The sequence below is a fragment of the Rissa tridactyla genome, chromosome 3, assembly GCF_028500815.1.
Source record: "Rissa tridactyla isolate bRisTri1 chromosome 3, bRisTri1.patW.cur.20221130, whole genome shotgun sequence".
In the NCBI taxonomy this organism is placed as follows: domain Eukaryota; kingdom Metazoa; phylum Chordata; class Aves; order Charadriiformes; family Laridae; genus Rissa; species Rissa tridactyla.
Window position 1 is genome coordinate 86,470,352 of NC_071468.1, and position 20,354 is coordinate 86,490,705.

At 40.6% G+C, this 20,354-nt stretch overlaps 1 protein-coding gene across 3 annotated transcripts; it reads left to right on the forward strand.

Annotated features, from left to right (window-relative positions):
* The first annotated feature begins 130 nt into the window (after positions 1–130).
* On the forward strand, positions 131–20,334 carry RRAGD (Ras related GTP binding D). Of its 3 annotated transcripts, XM_054196972.1 has the most exons (8): positions 353–429; positions 6,181–6,290; positions 7,127–7,422; positions 7,830–8,029; positions 9,014–9,128; positions 15,007–15,149; positions 16,952–17,100; positions 19,023–20,334. In XM_054196972.1, exons 3-8 carry the CDS (start codon positions 7,180–7,182, stop codon positions 19,172–19,174), a joined length of 1,002 nt encoding a protein of 333 aa, XP_054052947.1. In that variant the 5' UTR covers positions 353–429; positions 6,181–6,290; positions 7,127–7,179; the 3' UTR covers positions 19,175–20,334. The 3 variants fall into 3 exon arrangements, with proteins under 3 accessions (XP_054052948.1, XP_054052947.1, XP_054052946.1); XM_054196973.1 differs by lacking the exon at positions 6,181–6,290 and having other exon boundaries at positions 131–429; XM_054196971.1 differs by lacking the exons at positions 353–429; positions 6,181–6,290 and adding an exon at positions 4,249–4,513.
* The last annotated feature ends 20 nt before the right edge of the window (positions 20,335–20,354 follow it).

The following is a 20,354-nucleotide window of genomic DNA, read 5'->3' on the forward strand; positions in this document are numbered from 1 at the left end:
GGGCGAGCGGCGGAGGCCCCGCCGGCCCCTGACCGGCCGCGTCAGGTGACGCGGGTCACGCCGCCGCCGCCGCCTCCCCCGCCCGCTCGGTGCGCGCCCCGCCGGCAGCCTGCGCCGCGCGCTCTGCCGAGCGCCGTGCGGGGGAGGGGAGCGGCGGCGGCGGGGACCGGCGGCAGGGCGGCACCTGGGACCCCCCCCGCCCGCACCCGCGGCCAGGCGCGTTCCGAGGCCGCCCGGAGACAGAGGGGGCTCCTCGGAGCCCCGCCGGGAACGTGGCCGGCATGAGCCAGGTGCCGAGGAAGCTGCCGGAGGAGGAGGAGGGGGAGGAGGAGGAGGAAGAGGAGGAGGAGATGGTGGGCTTGGCGGGCTACGCCGACGGGGCCGAGTCCTTCTCGGACGGGGACGCGGAGAGCGGCGGCGATGAGGCGTGTGAGTGCCATCGCGGGCGGCGGGGAGCGGCGTGACGGCCGCCGTGGGGTTGCTCACGGAGGGCCGGGGTGGGGGGACAGGTACCGGCCTCGGAGGGGGCTGTGGGGCGACGGGTGCAGTGGCGTGAGGTGCGGGGCAGGGCCGGCGCCATGTGTGGGGAGACGTGGGTGAGGCGGGGACGGCGGCGGGCGGGACGGGGCCGCCGCCGGGGAGGTGAGGTTTGGCTGCCCGGGGGAGGCGGGGGCGGGGGGGTTGTCGGGCCTGGCTGCCTGGGGATGTGGGTCAGGGAGGAGGCATGGCTCCCCGGGGAATGGGGCAGGGCGAGGGGGAGCAGGGCACGAAGGGAGCCGGGGGTAGCGGTGTGGGGGAGACGAGGCGTCCGGAGGAGTTGGAGGGAGGGGGCAGGCCTCGCCGGGGCCGGGGGCGGGTAGTAAGAGGCTGGGCTGAGCGGGGATGCTGCGGGGGTGACCGTGGGAGGGGAGGGGATGGGATGGGGACAGGGTGCTCCTTGGGCACTACCGTGGAGCCAGAGAGAGCAGGGAGCTGTGAGGGCAAGGGCTGACAGGTAGCAGGGAGGGTTGGCAGAGAGGGAGGAGGCAAAAGGCGTACAGAGAGAGTGGTGGTGGTGGGTAACGTCCTTTCAGTATTTTCCGCGTCTGGGGTGCGAGTTATTAGTGGCCACAACCTGGCGATGTGACTTGAGTGTGCCAAGGGGCGGGGGGGGGGGGGTTGGGTGTCAGGCTATAAAAGGCAGTGGCAACACGCAGCTGTGTGTCCAGGGCTGCTCTGCAGCTGTGAATGTCAGTCCCCACAGCGGCAGGTTCCGCTAAATGTCTCTTGTCCGTCTGTCTCTGCATATGAGGACCCACATTACTCGCTGCGGACCCGTGTCGGTGTGGATGGTGATGCTAGGAAGGACAGACTTACCGAGAAAAAGCAGCCTCATTCAGTAAAAAGAGGCAATGCCAGCTCAGAGCCTGTTGCTTTCATTCAGAGCCTGAATTCATTCTTCTGAGACATATTTCACAAAGGAGCTTGGAAAACTCTCAGTATCTCAGGGAGAGAAAAAGCATTGCTTTTTTATAAGAGCATAATAAAAGGCCACATGTTTTAAGGCTACTTCGATTATTAGCATGCAGAACCCTTCTCCTTAAAGGCCCAGTCCTGCAGGCTGCCATGGGAGGTATCGCATTGAGTAATGCAATTTTGGGGAGGGGGAGAAGGTCAGTGCTTTGAGTATAAGCCTTCATGGTTGAAGTCTGTGGGAATGCTAGGTTGTAAGAGCTGTAGCTGGGACTAATTAAAGTCTTACTTGAAACTGCTAAAGAATTGCCTTTATTTCTATGCAAAGAGAATATATTTTAGCGTATTTCTTTAGTGCTAAACTAACAGCATTTTCTGTAGAAAAGTAATCCGTGTTCTGTCCTCAGAGGAATTTATTTGGATATTTTTCAATAGGAACTTTGTTAGACTGCTAATTTAAATTGCTTCTTCGTAGTGACACCAGAATATTGTACTTAACAGAAACAAACCTTTGCATCCTGAATAGCAGGAGAAGGCAGTCCATGCAGGGACCTTTTTTACGCAGGGTTAAAACAAGGGTTCATTTTAACGGCCCTGTCTTTCTGTTCCATTCTGAAGTCTCCGCAAAAGGAGGCATAGAGCATCTGTCATGAAGGGGCTTGGGATTTGGGTCTGTGTTTTGTGTATTTAACACTGGGCTGCAGGGCAAGGGGTTTTTCTTTTCCCAGTTTTTCTCCTCACTCTTCCTGGACCTGTACAGTAAATAGTCCAAAATTCAGTGTCACAGCCTCCACTTTTCTACAAAGAAAGAATGGAAAGGGCAATATAAGGAGAACAGCTTCAATACATGTGTGTTGAAAGTGAAGGAAGAAGCCAGACTTAAAAGTAAAAGCTTAACTTCTGCTTGTAGGCATACAGGAGATTTCAAAACTTCATATTGGTCATTTCTCAGCCCACACTGGTTTCTTGTCTTCAGCCTGAATGCTGAAACCACGGCTCTTGTCCTCTTCTTAATCTTTTTACTCTACGCATAGGATCATATTCAGAGACCTTTAAGGCACTTAGTTTACATAAAGCCTAGTCATATTTTTGATATATGCAATTAAAAAGTATTTAGAAGTGGGGAAGCAGTCGGCAGAGTGTCCAAGGAAGTAGCTTTAAGACATATGATTGCAGAGTGCCGCACTCGTGGCAGAGTGGAACCAGGTCTTCTGGTTCTGAGTCTTTTCTTTAGCCACAAGAATTTCCTTCCACCAGGCATTTCTGCAATGTTTATGAACTCACAGTAGCTGAACAGCTTTCCTGATTGCATGTACGCTTTTTCTGTTAACTCTTTACGCTCGGGCCATCTGTTACCAGTGAAGAAGTTCATTGTGTGTGTTTTGTAAGGCTCTTGTCTTGACAGTACTCCAAAGTGCTGCAAATACCACAGTCACAGTAGTACTGGAAATGCTACGAGGTCAGTGGGCTTGAAGGTACATGAGTGGAAAGTTTGGGACTGCTATTTCTTCTTTACACAAAAAAAGTTAAAACTTTAAAATAATGTAATTGCATCAGTGGTCAAAAAAAATTAGCTGTATTAGTTTAAAACTAGACTCAGAGGCTTGTTACCTTACAGATGGTAACATCAGCCAAATAATTTCTTTTGGCTTGACATCACTTGAGCAGATGAAATGCAGTGCTTTATTTGGATCTTTGAATATTGGTGAGATCTACAAATATACCTTCCAACATGGCATCCTTGTTGCATATGCCTGTGGAGCACTGACAGTCACTTGCTTTGACAATTAATTGCAACTGATGTGGAATTCAGGATGGGCTTCAAAAACTATTTTGGTTATCAATGAATATCGCTAGTAGTGTGAAGGAGGTATTACAATATCCGTTTGTGTACTGTGCATCCTAGTGAGACAGGTCAGGACTACTGTGTACAGTTACCAATTAACTCCTCAGAAAGGAGGAGTTAATGCTCTTTTGCATGTTGCAACGCACGCAAATTGCACTCCATAAGCAAAGACACAACTGCAATTAAATTTTGTAAGGAATTGAGTGCTTCTCTCGGGAGAGTTTGAGTTTGAGCTTTTGAGTTTGTTAAGTTTGACTTGTGAATAGTTCAAAGGATGTGGCCTCTAACCAGCGTGACTTCTGTTCTTTATGGCTGCTTAGAAAAGTTGAACTATGAAGGACTGTTGATAGACATTAGAAACTGCCGTTTTATAACATTCACTCTTTGCAAAAATGATTGAATTTTCCCTATTCTCAATAGGGAAAATTATCTTTCCCATTACAGAATAGAGAAAAGTTTAGTGTTTCTCTTAGGCATATTATGATCTCACTCAGTAACCTAGTCTGGGAAGTTGCAGTGATACATCTACTGGCATTTCTGTGGCAAATTAAAGGAGGAGTTGTCATGTACTCTGCAAAGGAATGTGGGCAGGCAGCGCATCGTCCAATTCCTTTACATATAAGGTAATCTCTTAACTCTCTCTCAGAGGAAAGTGCCATAGCAGCCTTGCTATCTAGTCAGGTTTAGATGATACTCATTTACATTTCTCTGTCTTTGAACTGGCAGGATTTCAAAAGCTAAGTAACAGTCTTACTAGCAGAAGAGCTGGTGTTCATTCTTCTCATCGGTAACTCTGCACTTGCAACTGTATTTTTTTTTTTAGTATGGCTTTAATATAAAGCAATTTCTTTCTAGTAAGTATTATAGTCCATAAAAATCTAACAGCCTGGAATAATGTAAACTATGTAAACCCACAAGTTATTTAAATTTTTTTTTTTTAGATACATGTGAGTTTTTAGCCTATTTCTTAAAGAAAAGGTGGGTAGGTAGCCTGTCTTCTGGTTGTCTCATCACCGGTCAGAACTTTGGAAACTGCTGTCTACATTTAACCAAATTCGAATGGAGGGTGTCTCAAAGATTATTAAGTTTATACAAGTTTGATGAAAACTGGCATTCAGAAGAGTGGAGAGACCAAATGAAAGTGTCTTCAGAGGGACAGGCAAGCAGATGTGTGCATTCTCCGTGGCAGCAGCTGGCAAACTGGTGTACACATGTGTAAGGTCTAGCCAACCGGCATGTGTTGAGCTACAGATCAGCCACAGCATGTCATATCTGTTATTTGGAGGATATGTCATAAGACATACAGGGGGAAGTTGGTGTTATTGTGGTGGGGAGAGGAAGGGGACACAAAGTACACATCCGTAGCAAATTAGACTTTGTAAGTTCTGTTGCGTACAGAGCAAATGGGATTTCTTTTTTTAAATCTCTTGAAACATGCCGTAAAGCCTCAACGAGAAGACTGTCCTTTATATGCCTTTATAAAGTATTTTATTCAAACTAGTTCTTCTAAAGCTTTGAATAAATTATTTTCCCTTTTGATGGCCGAAATGCAAATTGCATGATGTATGGATATGTGCACACTAATGAAATTGTGACTATACGTTTGGCAGCTGTGGAAAATTTGCGCGTTAAAGATGAGAATGGGGTGGAGGAAACCCTGTTAAATCCTGTACCTTTGGTTTGCTTTATTGACAAGACTGTACCCAAAAAAATACTGGTACATCCTGCTAGAGCAGATGTTTATTATTCCTCTATAGCTGTGAAGTATTGTAGGTACACGTTTATTGCAGCCACAGGAGGGTACTATCACTGTTCAGGTTGACAGGAAGAGTAAAGCAGCGTGTTGACTGCACTTTATTAATTCCTAAATTTGTTGCTGTGGATCAGCAGAAGTTGGCCATTGCTGCATTAGGAAGGTGAGATTCTTATGGAGTTACCTGTTGCTATTCTGCTTGAAGGAGTTTCAGCTGTGCCCTGCTGCAGCTTGGCAGTGTTTCATGTGTGATAATTCACGAGAGCGCAGTAAGTGGTAATACCTGTCAAGGCCTTTCAAATGTATTTAAAATGGCTAGGATCCCACCAAAAATGAGTTTTCAATGCCTGTCAGTCACTGTGTTGACACGGTCCCACACTGAGTGGCGTAGCCACTCACAAGCCGGTAGATGGTGCCAAGGGATGTTCTGTGCTAACACCGCAAGACCTTCAGTTGAGAAGCCCTAATTCTGGGTAACTGAAGCTCAGGAGGCACAGACAGACTTGAACGAGGTTCTGTGCCCTCCTGGCAGGCACATCCTGCTCTTGTGTTCTTGAAAGTTGTGAGTGAGGCTTGAGGAACACAGGAGGATGGATGCAGTCACCACCCCTGGGTGCAAAACATGCTCCAAGGCAAACGATTCCTTCAAGCTTTCAATTTTTCAGCACACAAAGCCATATAATAAATTGACAGGTTTGAGTTGTTGTTGATGAGGTTTCTTGCTTTGGATTTTCATACTTCAGGGGTAAAGCTGATCACTTAAAAGTATGCAGGGAGATGCAGGAAGGATGCACGTGAACAAATGTGTGCTGATTTTCTGCAATTCAAAATTTATCCCAGCAGAAAAAGACAAAGAAAGGCAATTATGTTGTGCTCTGAATAATGTTGAATAGCCTGTACTGCAGTGGATGGGAGGAGGTCTGCCTGACAGCTAGTGCGTTTAGCCTGTTGGCTGATCAGTATTTTAAACGTGATGGCTGTGCTGTGAGCTCTGTGGATTTAGCATTGACAACTTGGTTTTTTGCATTGCTTGTGTTTGATGCTGCAGACAGGATATCACAGAGGCGTTTGAAAGCTTTTTGTATCTGTGTGCAGTACCATCTTCAGCTTGGACATTTCAATGTTACAGGCCAACTAAATGAAGCAATTGAGACTGTTGTAGCTGTTGTGATTGGAGATCCTGAAACTTAAGTTGGTGTGCTTACAGGTGTGGATAGCTGTACGCTCATGTGTTCACAGGTATAACAGTATAGTTTACTCCTGTAACTACCTTTATGCTAATAAAAGTGCATCATCACTAGAAAATGTTCTGGTTTAGTGGTACCAGTTTCAAACTGGGGTGGGTAACACAATGAAATCACTGTGTTCCCAGGCCTTTGTTTTGCAAATAGGCGGGGGATATGTTGTAATCTTATTTCTTGGATAACAAACTTTTACAGATTGTAACACAAACTATTCGATAGCAGATGAAATCCTAACCACCTTAGAAAAGGACTCCTCGTGAGCTCAGTACTGTGTTGTAAGTCCCGCCATAGAGGAACTGTGTGACTGCTGAGTTGTCCTCTTCCTATAGCTCCTAGAATGTGTGATTTATTTTTTTTTTTTTATTTGTGTCTTTATTTAAGAGGAAGGAAGCCCTCGTGTTGCCTTAGGAAGATCACACAGATGTAACTAATACAAACCTACTGCTTTCTTTCAGCAGTGTGATGTAGCTATCGGGTGACAAGGGTATTTGTTTCCAGGTGATATTCTTTTAAAGTTGGGTTAGAATGTATGTGTGGCATAGTGTTAATTAGAGTAAAATTAGGTATTTTAGGATGTCTGTATGTGACAATATGTTTTTCACACACAAACTGTCTTACAAATGAGAAGTAGGTTTTCTGATAGTATAGCCTAAGGAGCAAAAATTCAAGTTAAAATGCCTGTAGTACTGCTCCCTAAGCTTAAAAATTGGTAACATTTACATATATCCAAGTAAAAATGTCATGAAAATTTATGTCAAATGCTTGTTATCTGGCAGTTACTGATTATATTGCCATAGTTTATTAATGTTCTTCTTGTGTGATTTTATTCAGTTTTGGATTTCAATGATCCCTTCAGTACTGAAGTTAAGCCAAGAATCCTGCTCATGGGATTGAGAAGAAGTGGAAAGTCTTCCATTCAGAAAGTTGTCTTTCACAAAATGTCGCCGAATGAGACTCTCTTTCTGGAGAGCACCAACAAGATATGCAGAGAGGATGTTTCCAACAGCTCCTTTGTGAACTTTCAGATATGGGATTTTCCTGGCCAAATTGACTTTTTTGACCCTACGTTTGACTATGAGATGATTTTCAGAGGCACTGGAGCACTGATATTTGTTATTGATTCTCAGGTAAAAAAAGGGGGTTTAAGCTATCTTTTTGTTTTCTTTCTTCATCAACAGACAAATGGATTGTAAAGCATAGATTTTTTGAAAGCAAATAAATGACATCACTTACATCACAGACACACATTAAAAGAAGGTCATTAAAACTTGAAGAACTGCTTGGTTATTTTTTAATCTCTCTCTGCGGTATGTTCAGAAGTTAACTAATTTGCTTTAACATCTCAGATTCCTAAGTGCTGACAGTGTGAGATTGGTGCACATGCTGGTTGTAGTCTCAGGCTTCTACTTGTAAGAAATAAAAAAAATTAAGCTCTTCTTGAACTTTAGCATTATCTAAAAGTAAGTAGCATAAGATTTTATATATTTTTTTAAGAACTTTCCTACAGTTATAGCTTTTCTTTTTCCTTCATTAGGATGATTATATGGAAGCATTAGCTCGGCTGCATCTTACTGTGACCAGAGCCTATAAAGTGAACCCGGATATCAACTTTGAAATCTTTATCCATAAAGTGGATGGTTTATCTGATGATCACAAGATTGAAACACAAAGAGATATTCACCAGAGGGCAAATGATGACCTTGCAGATGCTGGATTGGAGAAGATTCACCTCAGGTGAGAAAAGCTGCTGTGCAGTAAAACCTAAAGAGGAGAGCAGCTTATTTGACAAGTTACCATTTTCTGTTCTCTTGAAGTAGCAGACAACAAGCTTTTGATATATGAAGGAAAAAGATAATCGGAGACATTGCATTCAACCTGAGCCAAACAAAATATCTTATTTCTGATTGCTGTCTTGGAGGGAAAGATGGAGAGGAGATGTACTTAAAAACAGATAACAAATACTCCAGAGTCCTGCCAGTTTTTGCTGCAGCTGCTGTCTTGAAATAAGTTGCTTGGACAGTGGCAGCAACCAGTAGAACTCCAGCCAGTAGAATGTATATGCCACCTACATCACTTTTGCATTCTTTGAAACCTCTCTGCCTCACAGTCCCTTCCCAATCACTAGTCCTCACTGCTGCAGCCTGCTTGGAACCACTTGGGAAGACGAGTGTTGTATCTTTGCCTTATGTCTGCTGATAAAGCAGATTATTCTAGCAGATAATGAAAAACAGTGAACTTCTGCAGACTGGGAACTAGAGGACATCAAGTTTCATGTCTTTCTTAGCACTTTAAGCCAAGTACAAATACACTAAAAAGAGACACCTGCTCTGTGAAAATGCCAGCTCTTTTGAGCTCTTAGCAAATTGACTGCATTGTTGCATTGATAAATAGGTCTGCAGCTTTCAAAAAGTAGATCACAACAGACATACTCAGTAATGTTCCTCTCCTGCAATTTGAAAAATATTTTCATAAGAATACCAAGGTGGGAGTTGCATCCGAAGTTCTACATTGAGGTCTAGTTTGCACTGTCTAGGGTTTTTTTTTGTGGAGATGAAGCCCTAGGCTTTGATTGTAACGTGTGATTTTTGATCACAAGGGGTAATTGCATAAGTGTAGGCACTTGCTGTTTGACAATATTTCATTTCACTCATATTATGAAAGGTGCATCATGTTCACAGTATGTGGCTAAAAGGAAAATGTGGTGACGTTTTTTTCCAGCTTTTATCTGACAAGCATATATGATCATTCTATATTTGAAGCGTTTAGCAAAGTGGTACAGAAACTGATTCCACAGCTCCCAACACTGGAAAACCTGCTTAACATCTTTATTTCAGTAAGTATTTGTTAAATACTTTGTCTGTAGATCTGGCTGTGTCCAGCATGCATGTTCAGATACTCTGTTCTCTGTCTTCTGAGAGATTATGAACAACGTGAACTCTCAAGAGAAATTACCAAAACTTAGTTGAAGTACACCCACATGCATTGCTTGGCCTCACCTCCCTGTCTATTAAACAGTATTGCTGAGCTGCTGAGATACTCACCATATTTCCTGAATTGCATAAAGTGGGTTAGCAGCCATCCCTTTTCTGCTCATACATTAATCTGAGTGTTGCAAAGGTCTGCGCTGCATGCATTTGTTTAAGTAGTACTTAAAATTTGTGTAAATTAATGGGAATTAAAGGAACGTCATCTAGTCTGACCTCTTATGTAGAGCTGTCTCTAGTGCTTCCTAGAATTAATTCTATTTTGTATCGAAGTTTAACCCGCTTAAGAAAATCTTCTCTTGTCTTGAAATTTTTAGAGGTAGAGTCCGTCATAACTTTCACAGTTTCCATAATTACTCCCAAGGGCAGTTAGAAAGCTTCATATATCTAGTGGCTTATTATCACTGTGGAGGTACTTGCTTTCTCCACTGTTCCGATATGTGTGGTCCCTTCCTCTCCTTTGTAATGGTTCTGACACTGACCTGTTCCCTCACTATGGAGGAGTCACTATGACACATACTAATGCACTGTTTAATTTAGTTAAAAGCAGGTCATGGGGGAGTCCAACATGCTCCTGTTTTGACACAAGATGGGAACATGGGGCCATGAGTAGAGGGGGACACAGTGAGTAGGTTGTGAAAAGGAGGAACTCCCTGTTTTGGTGGTGGTGAAGTTAGGTCATAGTAGCTCCTGAAACTGCACCCTTTCTCATAGTATTCTAATTTTGCACCTTGCATCTAGCATTAATTTGTCAAGCTTCAATTTCTAAGCAAGGAATTTTCTTGTGCCTTTTTGTGATTTTGAAGTAATGAAATTATTTAGTATCATTCAACAGCCTGTAAGATAAAATTAGGCTTCACAGTTTCTCAGTGTAGGGTGTGAAAATGGAGAGAGAAAAAAGTTAGATGTGTTGCTGAAAGAGAGTGCTAGGATTACAGGAAGGTTTTTCTGCAACTCATTTTCTTACTATTAGGCAACAAATGATGCTATTTCGTAACGAACGGTTTGTTAAAAAGATATGTTTCTACCAAAATAGCTGGACCACATGCCAGTTATCATCCACTTAGGACAGGAACGTAATGGAGGAGTGATGATAACAGTTCTGGAGCAATTGGATGTGGAATATGCTACACAGTCTTAAAGAGAAAGCTGTCTCAATGATAGCCCTCGTGCCAGAGTCACCCCAGTCGCTCATATTGTGAGTCAGAGCTCTGTACGAGGTCTCCTCACTGTTTGGAGTTGGTGAAGAATTTCTGCCAAACCAGATGAATCGAGCACGAGCTGCTTCCTGAATGACTGATGATAGTTACTTGTGTGTCTGGAACACCCAGAAGGCAGCTCCAATAATATCTAGAATATCAAATGTAATTTGTAAGGAAGAACAAGTCTTTCAAATGAATGGGAGGTCCAAAAAAAGTGAGAGAGAGCCTATTTCCCCTATTTGGTAGGGGAAGCAGTCTCAGACTGTCTTTTATCTCCGAATAGAGCAAAATCCAGTTTGTTTATGACCTAGAGCATGGCGTAGCTATATCACTATGTCCTTAGCATGCTTGCTGTCTGTTTTTATGAGTATCTTCTATCTGTAGACAGAAGACTCGGAATGAATCTATTTGCAACCACAGGAAGACTAAACATCATTCTCCAGCATACAATTAGTTAGCGGCTGCCTTTTTACTTTAACAACTTAGTGACAACAAATCTTGACATGGATTTTGGTCATGCTTTACCTCAGGAAGCCAGTGTGCTGGATATCAAAGTGTGGGTGTACTGGTGTTCTAGTTTGGGTTTTGCAGCAATATTCATGAGGATTTGCTTTCATTATGCCATGAAGACTTCCGAGATGAAAAGCTGATGATTACAAAAATAGATCTGTGATCATTCTTAAGTTCACAGCAGGTTTTTGCCTAACTTTATAGTGCCACAGTGCGTTAGCTTGTATGTTTGAGGAACCACCAGTGTGATAATACTGCTTCTACATTCTTTAATGTAACTGCTTGTAAAGCATAAGATAACAGTTGGTTTGGCATTCAAAACCCATGTAAATGTTACCTAACACTCTATCAGTTTCATATAGAAGGATGTCTTTTTTTCAATTACTGTGGCCTTACCAAGCAATCAAGTTGTGTGACACAGGAATTTTAATTTTAGGGTTGCTGGTTTTTTTTTTTGAGGGATATTAAAAAGTAGATGTTAAAAACAAACAATGAGTTATCGTGGTAAAAATAAAATTAAGTGCAGTTTTGTTTATTTAATGCTTTAAATTTCATAATCTGTAAATTCAAATGTTGTATTTAAAATTCAGTCACTAAATCTGTGGTTTGCCACAAGTCCTGTTTAAATAACTGTCCAAAATTCATTCCTAACTGTAAGTGACTGGTAAGTTCTTTTAAAAATTACTTTTTTAGGGACAAATTTTGGCTTACTTCTCATACTTTCAAGAAGGAAAAAGATAGGCCCATTTACCTAACCTAGGAATTGGAGTAATTCTACCAGTTTTATTGAGCCCAATCCATTTAAAGAACAGAAACTGCCTTCTACTCTCTCAAGCCCAGTATAGTTCAGAAACATGATTTGAATTTCAACAACCTCATGGTTTTTACCTATCCAAAATGCTAACATCTTCTTTCCAGACCGTAGGGTTGTGTCAGAGATGACTATTGCTTATTCTGGCCCTGCTGTCATTGACATCAATAGCAGCATTTCATTCAGTTGCATAAGGCAGCTGTTGGCCTTTGTTTCTCTAATAAGGAACCCTTCTGCTCTAGTAACGGAAACAGTTGATTTCTTATTATCATTTTCCCTGACTGAGCGTTAATGATATAATGTCTCTTTGAATAGTATTTTTTATTCACTGTTTCCTTATTTTTTTATGGCTTGTAATTATTGTTTGTACTGGTATTTTTTTTTTCCTTGAGCAATTTTCTCATACACATTCTGGCAAATCCTTTGCTTTTTCAGTTAAAGTTGTACTAAAAACCCTGGCAAATGAAATATGCGAAGTCATGTGAGTACAATTTAGTCCTTACTACTCCTGGCAGTCCATCCTACCCTTTCACCAAGGTTTCTGTCACCGTACAAGGTTCAGCAGAAGCAAATACATGCCAGCTTCTCAGCAGGTCCTACCAGGATGTATTAGTTCCAACTGAAAAAGAGCAAGGTTTAACTTAAAGACACCAAGTTCTGCCCTTACCAGCAGGCATAACTGCTGGCATGGCAACATCTCAAGAAAACCTTTTAAACTGCACGTACAGGCAGGCTGCAGCAGCCAGAGTTCGGAGATGGAAAAATCACTTACCGTTGTTAAATGTTATTATATTGTCACTGGCATTTTAATAATTTAAGGTACATCTTACCTGTACAGCTGAAATTATCACTATGTCTATCTTTATATAATACAAAATTTTATAATCGACTTCTCATGAGTACACTACAGGGCTCGAGTTCCAGCTTCTTTTATCTCAAATTACTTTTATTTTCAAATAGTATTTTGGCAGTGAATTATGGCAATATACGTATGTGATGCAACCTGCTCTAGGTGACCCTACTCTGTCAGAGGGTTGGACTAGATGATCTCCAGAGGTCCCTTCCAGCCCTACGATTCTGTGATATTTACAGGTGAATCTTCTGATTAATGTTATTTGACAGCAGCTGTTGAAGTATGTGAAGAGCTGTCAGAATTATTATTTAAAAATTAAAATTGCAGAACTATCCCATGTGGCCAGAATAACCAACATAAATATGCATACGTGTTTGTTCTTAGTGCTCAAAGAACGTAGGCTCATAGATCCATGTAGGCTGAAAGGTATCTTTTAGAGGTCGGCTCCTGCTCAGAGTCAGGCTGGTTAGAGCAGGTTGCTCATGGCTTGGTCCAGTCCAGCTTTGTATATATCCAAGAATGGAAACTCTATAACCTCTCAGGTCAGCATGCTCCCAGTGCTTCACCATTCTCATGCTATTTTTTTTTTTTTTGCTTGTATCAAGTCAGAATTCTAGCTTGTGCCTTTTGCCTCTTGTCCTTCAACACTGTAGCTCTGAGAAGAGTTTGGCTCTGTCTTCTGTGCACCCTTACGTTAAATATTTGTAGATAGCAACGAGCCTTCTCTTCTTCAGGCTGAAAAAACCCAGTTCTCTGAGACTCTCCATGTACATTGTGTGCTTTAGCTGATGTACCTAAGGTATCCACAGTGTATACTTTGTTTTGAATATTTTTTATTAATGAATTACTGAAATGTGGCACTCACAGAGTCTTTTCTGTAATGAAATGCAAGAAATTCACCTCTGTACTCTTTTATTATTGATGGGTATTTCCAGCCTTAGTTGCATGTGCAATGGTGGCAGAATTCATAGAATCATAGAATGGTTAGAGTTGGAAGGGATCATCAAGTTCCAAGCCTCTTTAAAAAGAAAATGCCCAAAATATTGCTGGCCATTGTTAAATAACATACCTAGGGTTAACATTTTTCTACCTATTTTGGGAAATTTGGAAACTGGGAGGGTCACTTTAGTCTCTTAACTGTGTGTTAAATAGTTGACTTAGGGAAGAAGAAGAAGAAGAAGGAGGAAAAGTTCTGTAACTACAAAGGAAGCTGAAGCTATTAAAACTAGTGAGGGGTTTTCAGTGTGTTTTTTTCGGTAGTTACAAAACTGCTGTGGCAGCATTCCCAAACGATCTTAAAAAGGGAAGCCCGTATATGTAGAAAATTTGGTTTGATGGGAGAAAGTTGCTTCTCTTCTTTATATAGGTGGATTCTGAAGCATATTTCATAGTTTGAGCTTTAGCAATGCTGGGAAATTGCCCTTTGTGTTCATGCTGGGACAGCTGCCCAGGTGCAACTCCTTGATATCAGCAAGCAGACTTACTGTTTTCAGTTAAACAGTACACATTTTTTTCCTCTTTTTTTTTTCTTTTTTTTTTTTTTTCCCAGGAAGTAGAAGCTTATGGCAGTTTACTTATCTACCCAAAGAGTATGAGCTAGCATTCCTGGCTAGCCTCGCAGAGCTGTGAATATGATACATCTCCAGCATGGAGAGAGTCTTAATCAGCTTGGCAGGATGAGAGGAACATAGCTGTCATCACATTAGCAAGCCTTAGCATTATAAACGTGGCTTTAACCACCAATGCTACATGAAAACTGAAAGAGCACCATCAAAATACTGGTCTTTCTCCTGTGATCCTAAAAGATGTTCTAAGGAACCAGACAGTAAAACAGCTACAGACCCCGTGAGACAATTTCTCAATTGCCTTGAGAAATTAGTTCCTGAACACTACTGCCTTCTTTGTCCATCAACTTTTTACTTTCCTTCTTTCTACCTTCTCACGTGTCCAGCTAGAACAACTTTAAATTACAGCTCTCTGTTTACATCTGTTGTTACAACCGAAAACCTTGATCTTGGAGGACACACACCCCCCCTCCCCCCCCCCCCCGCCACTGAAAATAAATGTAATTTCTCCAGATGTTTTGCAGAGAGGGGAGGTTTGGGAGCGTAACTTGGCATTATGGCTGCTCAGAGACAGAAACTGTTGGAAGGTCTGTGAGCATCATGGTTTGCTACAAATATGGCAGTGCTGTATGTACAGTTCTTTCAAAATGAGGTTGATTGCAGTTTTAAGTTCCACTTCTTCAGCCTGGCTTTTTGTATAACAGGCAAATAGGGGGAAAAAAAAGCTCAGTATTTATTTGAAGATATGGCTTCCATTTTATTTTTCTTTCTTTTTTTCTTAAATAGAATTCCGGGATTGAAAAAGCATTTTTATTTGATGTAGTCAGTAAGATCTATATTGCAACGGACAGTACTCCAGTGGATATGCAAACTTACGAGCTCTGCTGTGATATGATAGATGTTGTGATTGACATTTCTTGTATATATGGGTAAGTAAATTGTTGATGTTTTTCATAAAACTGTGTACCTAGAATCTGAGTGGCCTCAAAATTAAAATGATGTGGGTATAAACAATAATGAGAATGTGTAATTTGTCAGGACGGGAGAGGAGGCGGGAATGGCAGGCCTCAGATGCAGATCCCCTGCCAGCGACAAGCACTGTTCCCTGCCCAGCCTCTTTTGTGAACACCTTCCTCTTTCTGTGCTAATAATTTTATGTGGAGGAAGGAGTGGAAAGTAACCAACCTAAAATAAAAGGAAACATTAACTTTTTTTGTTCCCCAGGGACGAATACAACTGAAGGATGCCTCCCATCTAGGAAAAAAAAAAAAAAAAGAAAGTGGGCCCATATTTAAAATGTTTAATAGCTAGTGGCCTCTGCTGGCCTTAAAGAGCTGCTTCACTCTTGCTTCAGTTCTCTGTTAGTCCTCTTTTGTCCACATGACCTTTGTGGGTTGGGGTTTTTTTTTTTTTCAGTTTCCTCTCCTTCTACATTAGCAACTGGGGTAGCATGTACTTCTTCCAAGTTTTGTTTTAAATGGCTTGGCCCTTGGCGAAATGTAATGCCAGCTGTTCCTGGGAAAGGCAGGGGCACATGAAAGATTAGTGCATTAAGATGCATGGACTTGGCGGCTAAACCGCAGCATGCTTAGAGTGTTGGCAGTCTTTGGTAGCCTTGCATTCTTACCCATTGGTAGACTTCTTGCACTCTTGGAGAAGATAACGAGGGAGTATCCTAGTGTAGATGTGCACTAAGCACTAGAACTTCAGAAGAACAACAAATTGTGGAATATCTTTCTAAAATTTCTTACGGTTGCACATTCTGCTGTATGTTTCAGATTTTTGAGTTGGTCACTTCAGTAACTGTACAAGAACATGTGTTTTATAGAAATATACCATAAAGGATGCTGATTCTGTGGCAACTTTTTTGTACAGAGAAAGATGCTGCTGTGTAGTTCAGAAATTATTATCTGTACAACAACACTTGTGGGCTCTCTCTTCGCAAAATGTCACTCTGCCGCTGTCTTTGTGTAACCATTTAGCATTTATCACCAGAAATCTGCTTGCTGTGGATTTTTTAGCTATAAAGACATGATATTACAATTAATTTCTTCTGCTCTGTTCCCGGAGTATCTGTGGAACTTGCTACCTTAATATATTATTGATACTAATTGTTCTGGGGTGGTGGTGGTAACTACCCATTTGATAAGATCTGTGTGTGCATTCAGGAATGAGAGTAAAATTACAGGGTATAAAACTAATACAGTAATCATCACGGCACATCATCTGTTTCTTTTCATGATTTGATGTTGCAAAAGCCAACATCTCATGAGGAAAGTCTCATGATGGCTCAAACTGTAAGTCAGCTGCCACTGCTCAAGCAAGGTTACTAGATTTGGAGTTATCAGTACAGACCTACTGGTTCACATGTTTAGATAAAGTCATAACATAGTGCATTGATTAAAAGAAAACAGACAACCTTGTATTAAGTGGTTGGCAACTAATAGAGGTACAAATAAGGCTCCAGTTCAGGTACTTGCAATCAGTCAATCTGATTTCTAGCTCTAGATCTAAGGTTTGGTGTTTGATTGGATGAATGATTTAATCTCCATGTCTTCTTAGTTTATGTATTGTGTAGTTTGGAGAAGAGTCTCTGAAAGGTTATAATAAAAATTTCATAAAGTTTGAGATTATCTGTTGAAAGAACCAATGTGGGAGTGCTTTTGTTAGCTCATCTGATGGCCTATCTTTTCTTGTTTGTTTGTTTGTTTGTTTGAATATTGCCCTATAGGCTTAAAGATGATGGCACTGGAACTCCTTATGACAAAGAATCAATGGCAATCATAAAACTGAACAATACAACTGTCCTTTATTTAAAAGAAGTGACAAAATTCCTTGCTCTTGTTTGTTTTGTCAGAGAAGAAAGCTTTGAGAGAAAAGGTATTTTTCCCTTTTCTAGTATTGCATTACTTTTCCCTTGTATTAGCGAGTTAATGAATAACAGTGGTTGTCATTAGCTGATAAGTCTTCAGCTGTACCACAAATATTAAAGGTAAGTACAGCTTGATAGAGCTTACATAACGTGTTTAAAGGCATGAGGTATTTGTACTGGCATTAAAATAAGATGAAATCATAAATGTATTTGACAACTTTCCGATATGAAAGCATATGAAAGTTTACATCCAGTACAGTAAAGCTTCCATCTGCAACAGTAGAATGTGTCAGTTTATCTTGGCTAACATTGAGTTGTACCTGTTGGCGCCAGCATACGCATTTGGAACAGCTTGCGTGCCATAACTAAAGGAAAATTATTGAAACTGGCTGATAGAAAGAAATATGTTCTTGCTTTTCTCATCTCTGAAAGGAGGTTTTTGAAAAGCTGCATGTTTGGGAACTAGGTGGCTTTCATATTTTGCAGTTAAAGTGCATAAAGTTATCTCTCTGAGTCTGGTCAAGGTTGATACTGAAACCTTAGATCACGATCGCTCTGCTCGCTGGCATGATGTTCACTGAGTTATTGGTCTTGGTGAAATGCCCTGAGACCAGAACTGAGCAGTGTAAGAATGAGCCATCATCTGGGCTTGTGTCCCCATCTTGTGATATGTAATTCACCAGTTGGTGTGTTTGTGAATGCAGTACTCATACCATTATGTCTGCTGGGCTGTTTGACAGGCTGTTTAGCTTTTATTTTATAGAAGTTGTTGAATTTTCTTTAATACTCATACCGCCTTTATTATCTAATGAATGTTAGATGTGGTCACCTTTTTTTTTTTCCTGTAAGCATAAGAAGCGTTACTTTGACATACCTACCAAAAACACTGTTTCAGAAAAGACACCATGTTGAATAAACATCCATTAGGGTTTGTCCACAACTCTCAGGTTGTTGTGTCTACATAGTTTGGGACACTTAGTGCTGTAGCCTGTACTCTTTAACTGTACAGTTTTGGTAGTTAATGCAGATCATCTTTTGGTGCCTGATGACTTCCACATAATATTTTGTCTGAACTCTAGGGAGAGGGAAAATAATTCCTGAAAAAAAATCAAAAGTGTAACATGGTGGATTTAAACCACTTAAAATATATATCATCTCCTGTTAGGGAAGTTGAAGTGGAAAATACTGCAGTATTTGAGTTAAGAAAGCTTATGGCTTTAACCTTGAATGAGGTCATAAGCTCAGTACCAAAATTCTAAAATTGTATTGCACAGTTATAGCACCTTCCGATTGACTACCAATATGGCTTTACAGCTTTTCTGTGGGATCACATTCAGCCGACTCACATGACAATATTATCTGCCTATTATGTATGAATGTAAACTAACAGCATGTCTCTCATGTTGTTTTTCAATTACAATGTAAGATGAAATATAGCTGGCTGTCACTTGGTAGTATTTCTATCAAGTATCCATTTCAAAGCTTATGCATTTTCAAAAAATGAATATTCTTTGATTACTAGATGCTACTTATTTTTATCACAGTTATTCTGTAAAGGAAATTTACAAAATGACACCATATTTTATGAAAGATTTTATTTTTTCTTGTACTGAGCACTTCTCCAAAGCTCTTTATTAAGTTAAGGCTTTGTTATCTGCCAATGAACTTCTATTTGTTTTCTCTTAAGACTAATAAATATATTTAATGTCAGACATAGTATGAAACTATAATGCTCACGGAATTATTTGTATTTATCAAACGTGCTTTTGCTTAGCATATTAAAAAATGCCTGGAAAAATCCCTGATTATAGCCTCCAGAGAGACGAGAGACAGTGTAGTATTTCACTAAATGTAGAATATAAGCAATGTTTTCATTACCTAATTTGTATAAATGTCTTTATTAATATGGAAAACATTTCTGTCTCCGTAGGATTAATAGACTACAATTTCCATTGTTTTCGAAAAGCCATACAAGAAGTATTTGAAGTAAGAATGAAAGTAGTAAGATCGCGAAAACATCAAAGCCACATGCAAAAAAATAAAAGACCCACTCCCAATGGGACACCAAGAATGCCACTGTAACTGAGGTTTTTCTGTCACGGTGGCAAGCAAAGTTTTCATGAAGCTGATGTGACTTCTGCATCTCGTTGCACTGAGTGAAGAGGAAAACAAATGGGACTGATGTATTATATGAATTTTCCCTGAACGTTCAGAAAGCACTGTTTAAATATTTTTATCCAATCAGTTTTTTTCATATAGTGAGCACTTTGAGCAAAATGTTGTATATATAAGCATTGAGGTGAACACTTGTAAGAATTTTCTTAATATATGCTGTAAACCTTTTTCATGCCATATTAAGAAAAAACAGCTGTGACAGAAATACTGGGTACATAATTTGCACTTTTTCATGTTTTCCTTGTGGAGTTGGACTTTGATAAACTTAGTTTTTATGGTGATTTTGATGCATGGTGTCAGGTAAAATGTATGCTGTAGTTTATTTACCTGCTACAATCCAATTGGTTAGTAAACAATTAAGAAAACTTGGTACAATGCCTTTTAAAATTTGTGACAGCTAATACCTAACATTCATACAGATCTAATTTCGTATATTTTTCAATTTGTAAACTGAAGACTAATTTTGAAGTATTACAGCAATAAGCACCTTACCAGGGATCATAACTGGTAGGTAAATATTAGCTTTTATAAAACAGGCTTTTGGCCACATTTCATCCGGAGTTCTCCATAACACTGGTCTTGCCCTCTGTTGGGTCTGTTTTTATTATTTACCTCAGCATTTACCACTAAAATACCTTTCTATAAAGATAATTGTTTTGTAAAATGGCTCTATGTTGCACTGGTATTTTTATAAGGTTTCAGAGGAGGGTGTTGTATCTGAGACGTTGAATTTACATTGCTAAGTTTGTTTTGAGAGCCTGCAGATCTACAGTTGGCGCAGTGAAGAATCTGTACGTATTTCCACCCTGATGTTCTGATGTACTGATAGAAGTCCTAAAGATGTGAGCACTGAGTTCTGATTCCCTCTAACAGGAGTACATCTGTTATTGACATCAAGAAGAGACCATTAAAATGAGGACTGGACAATCTACCTGCTGTAGTAATCAGCGTACATCACTACTTCTTATTTTAATATTGAATGTGGGCAGACTTGCCACAGGATCAGCCAGGACAGCAGAGCACTCTCAAACCTAAAAAGAAGTAAAACTTACTTTCTGAGTTCTGTATTCACTGTTTTTGTTTAATT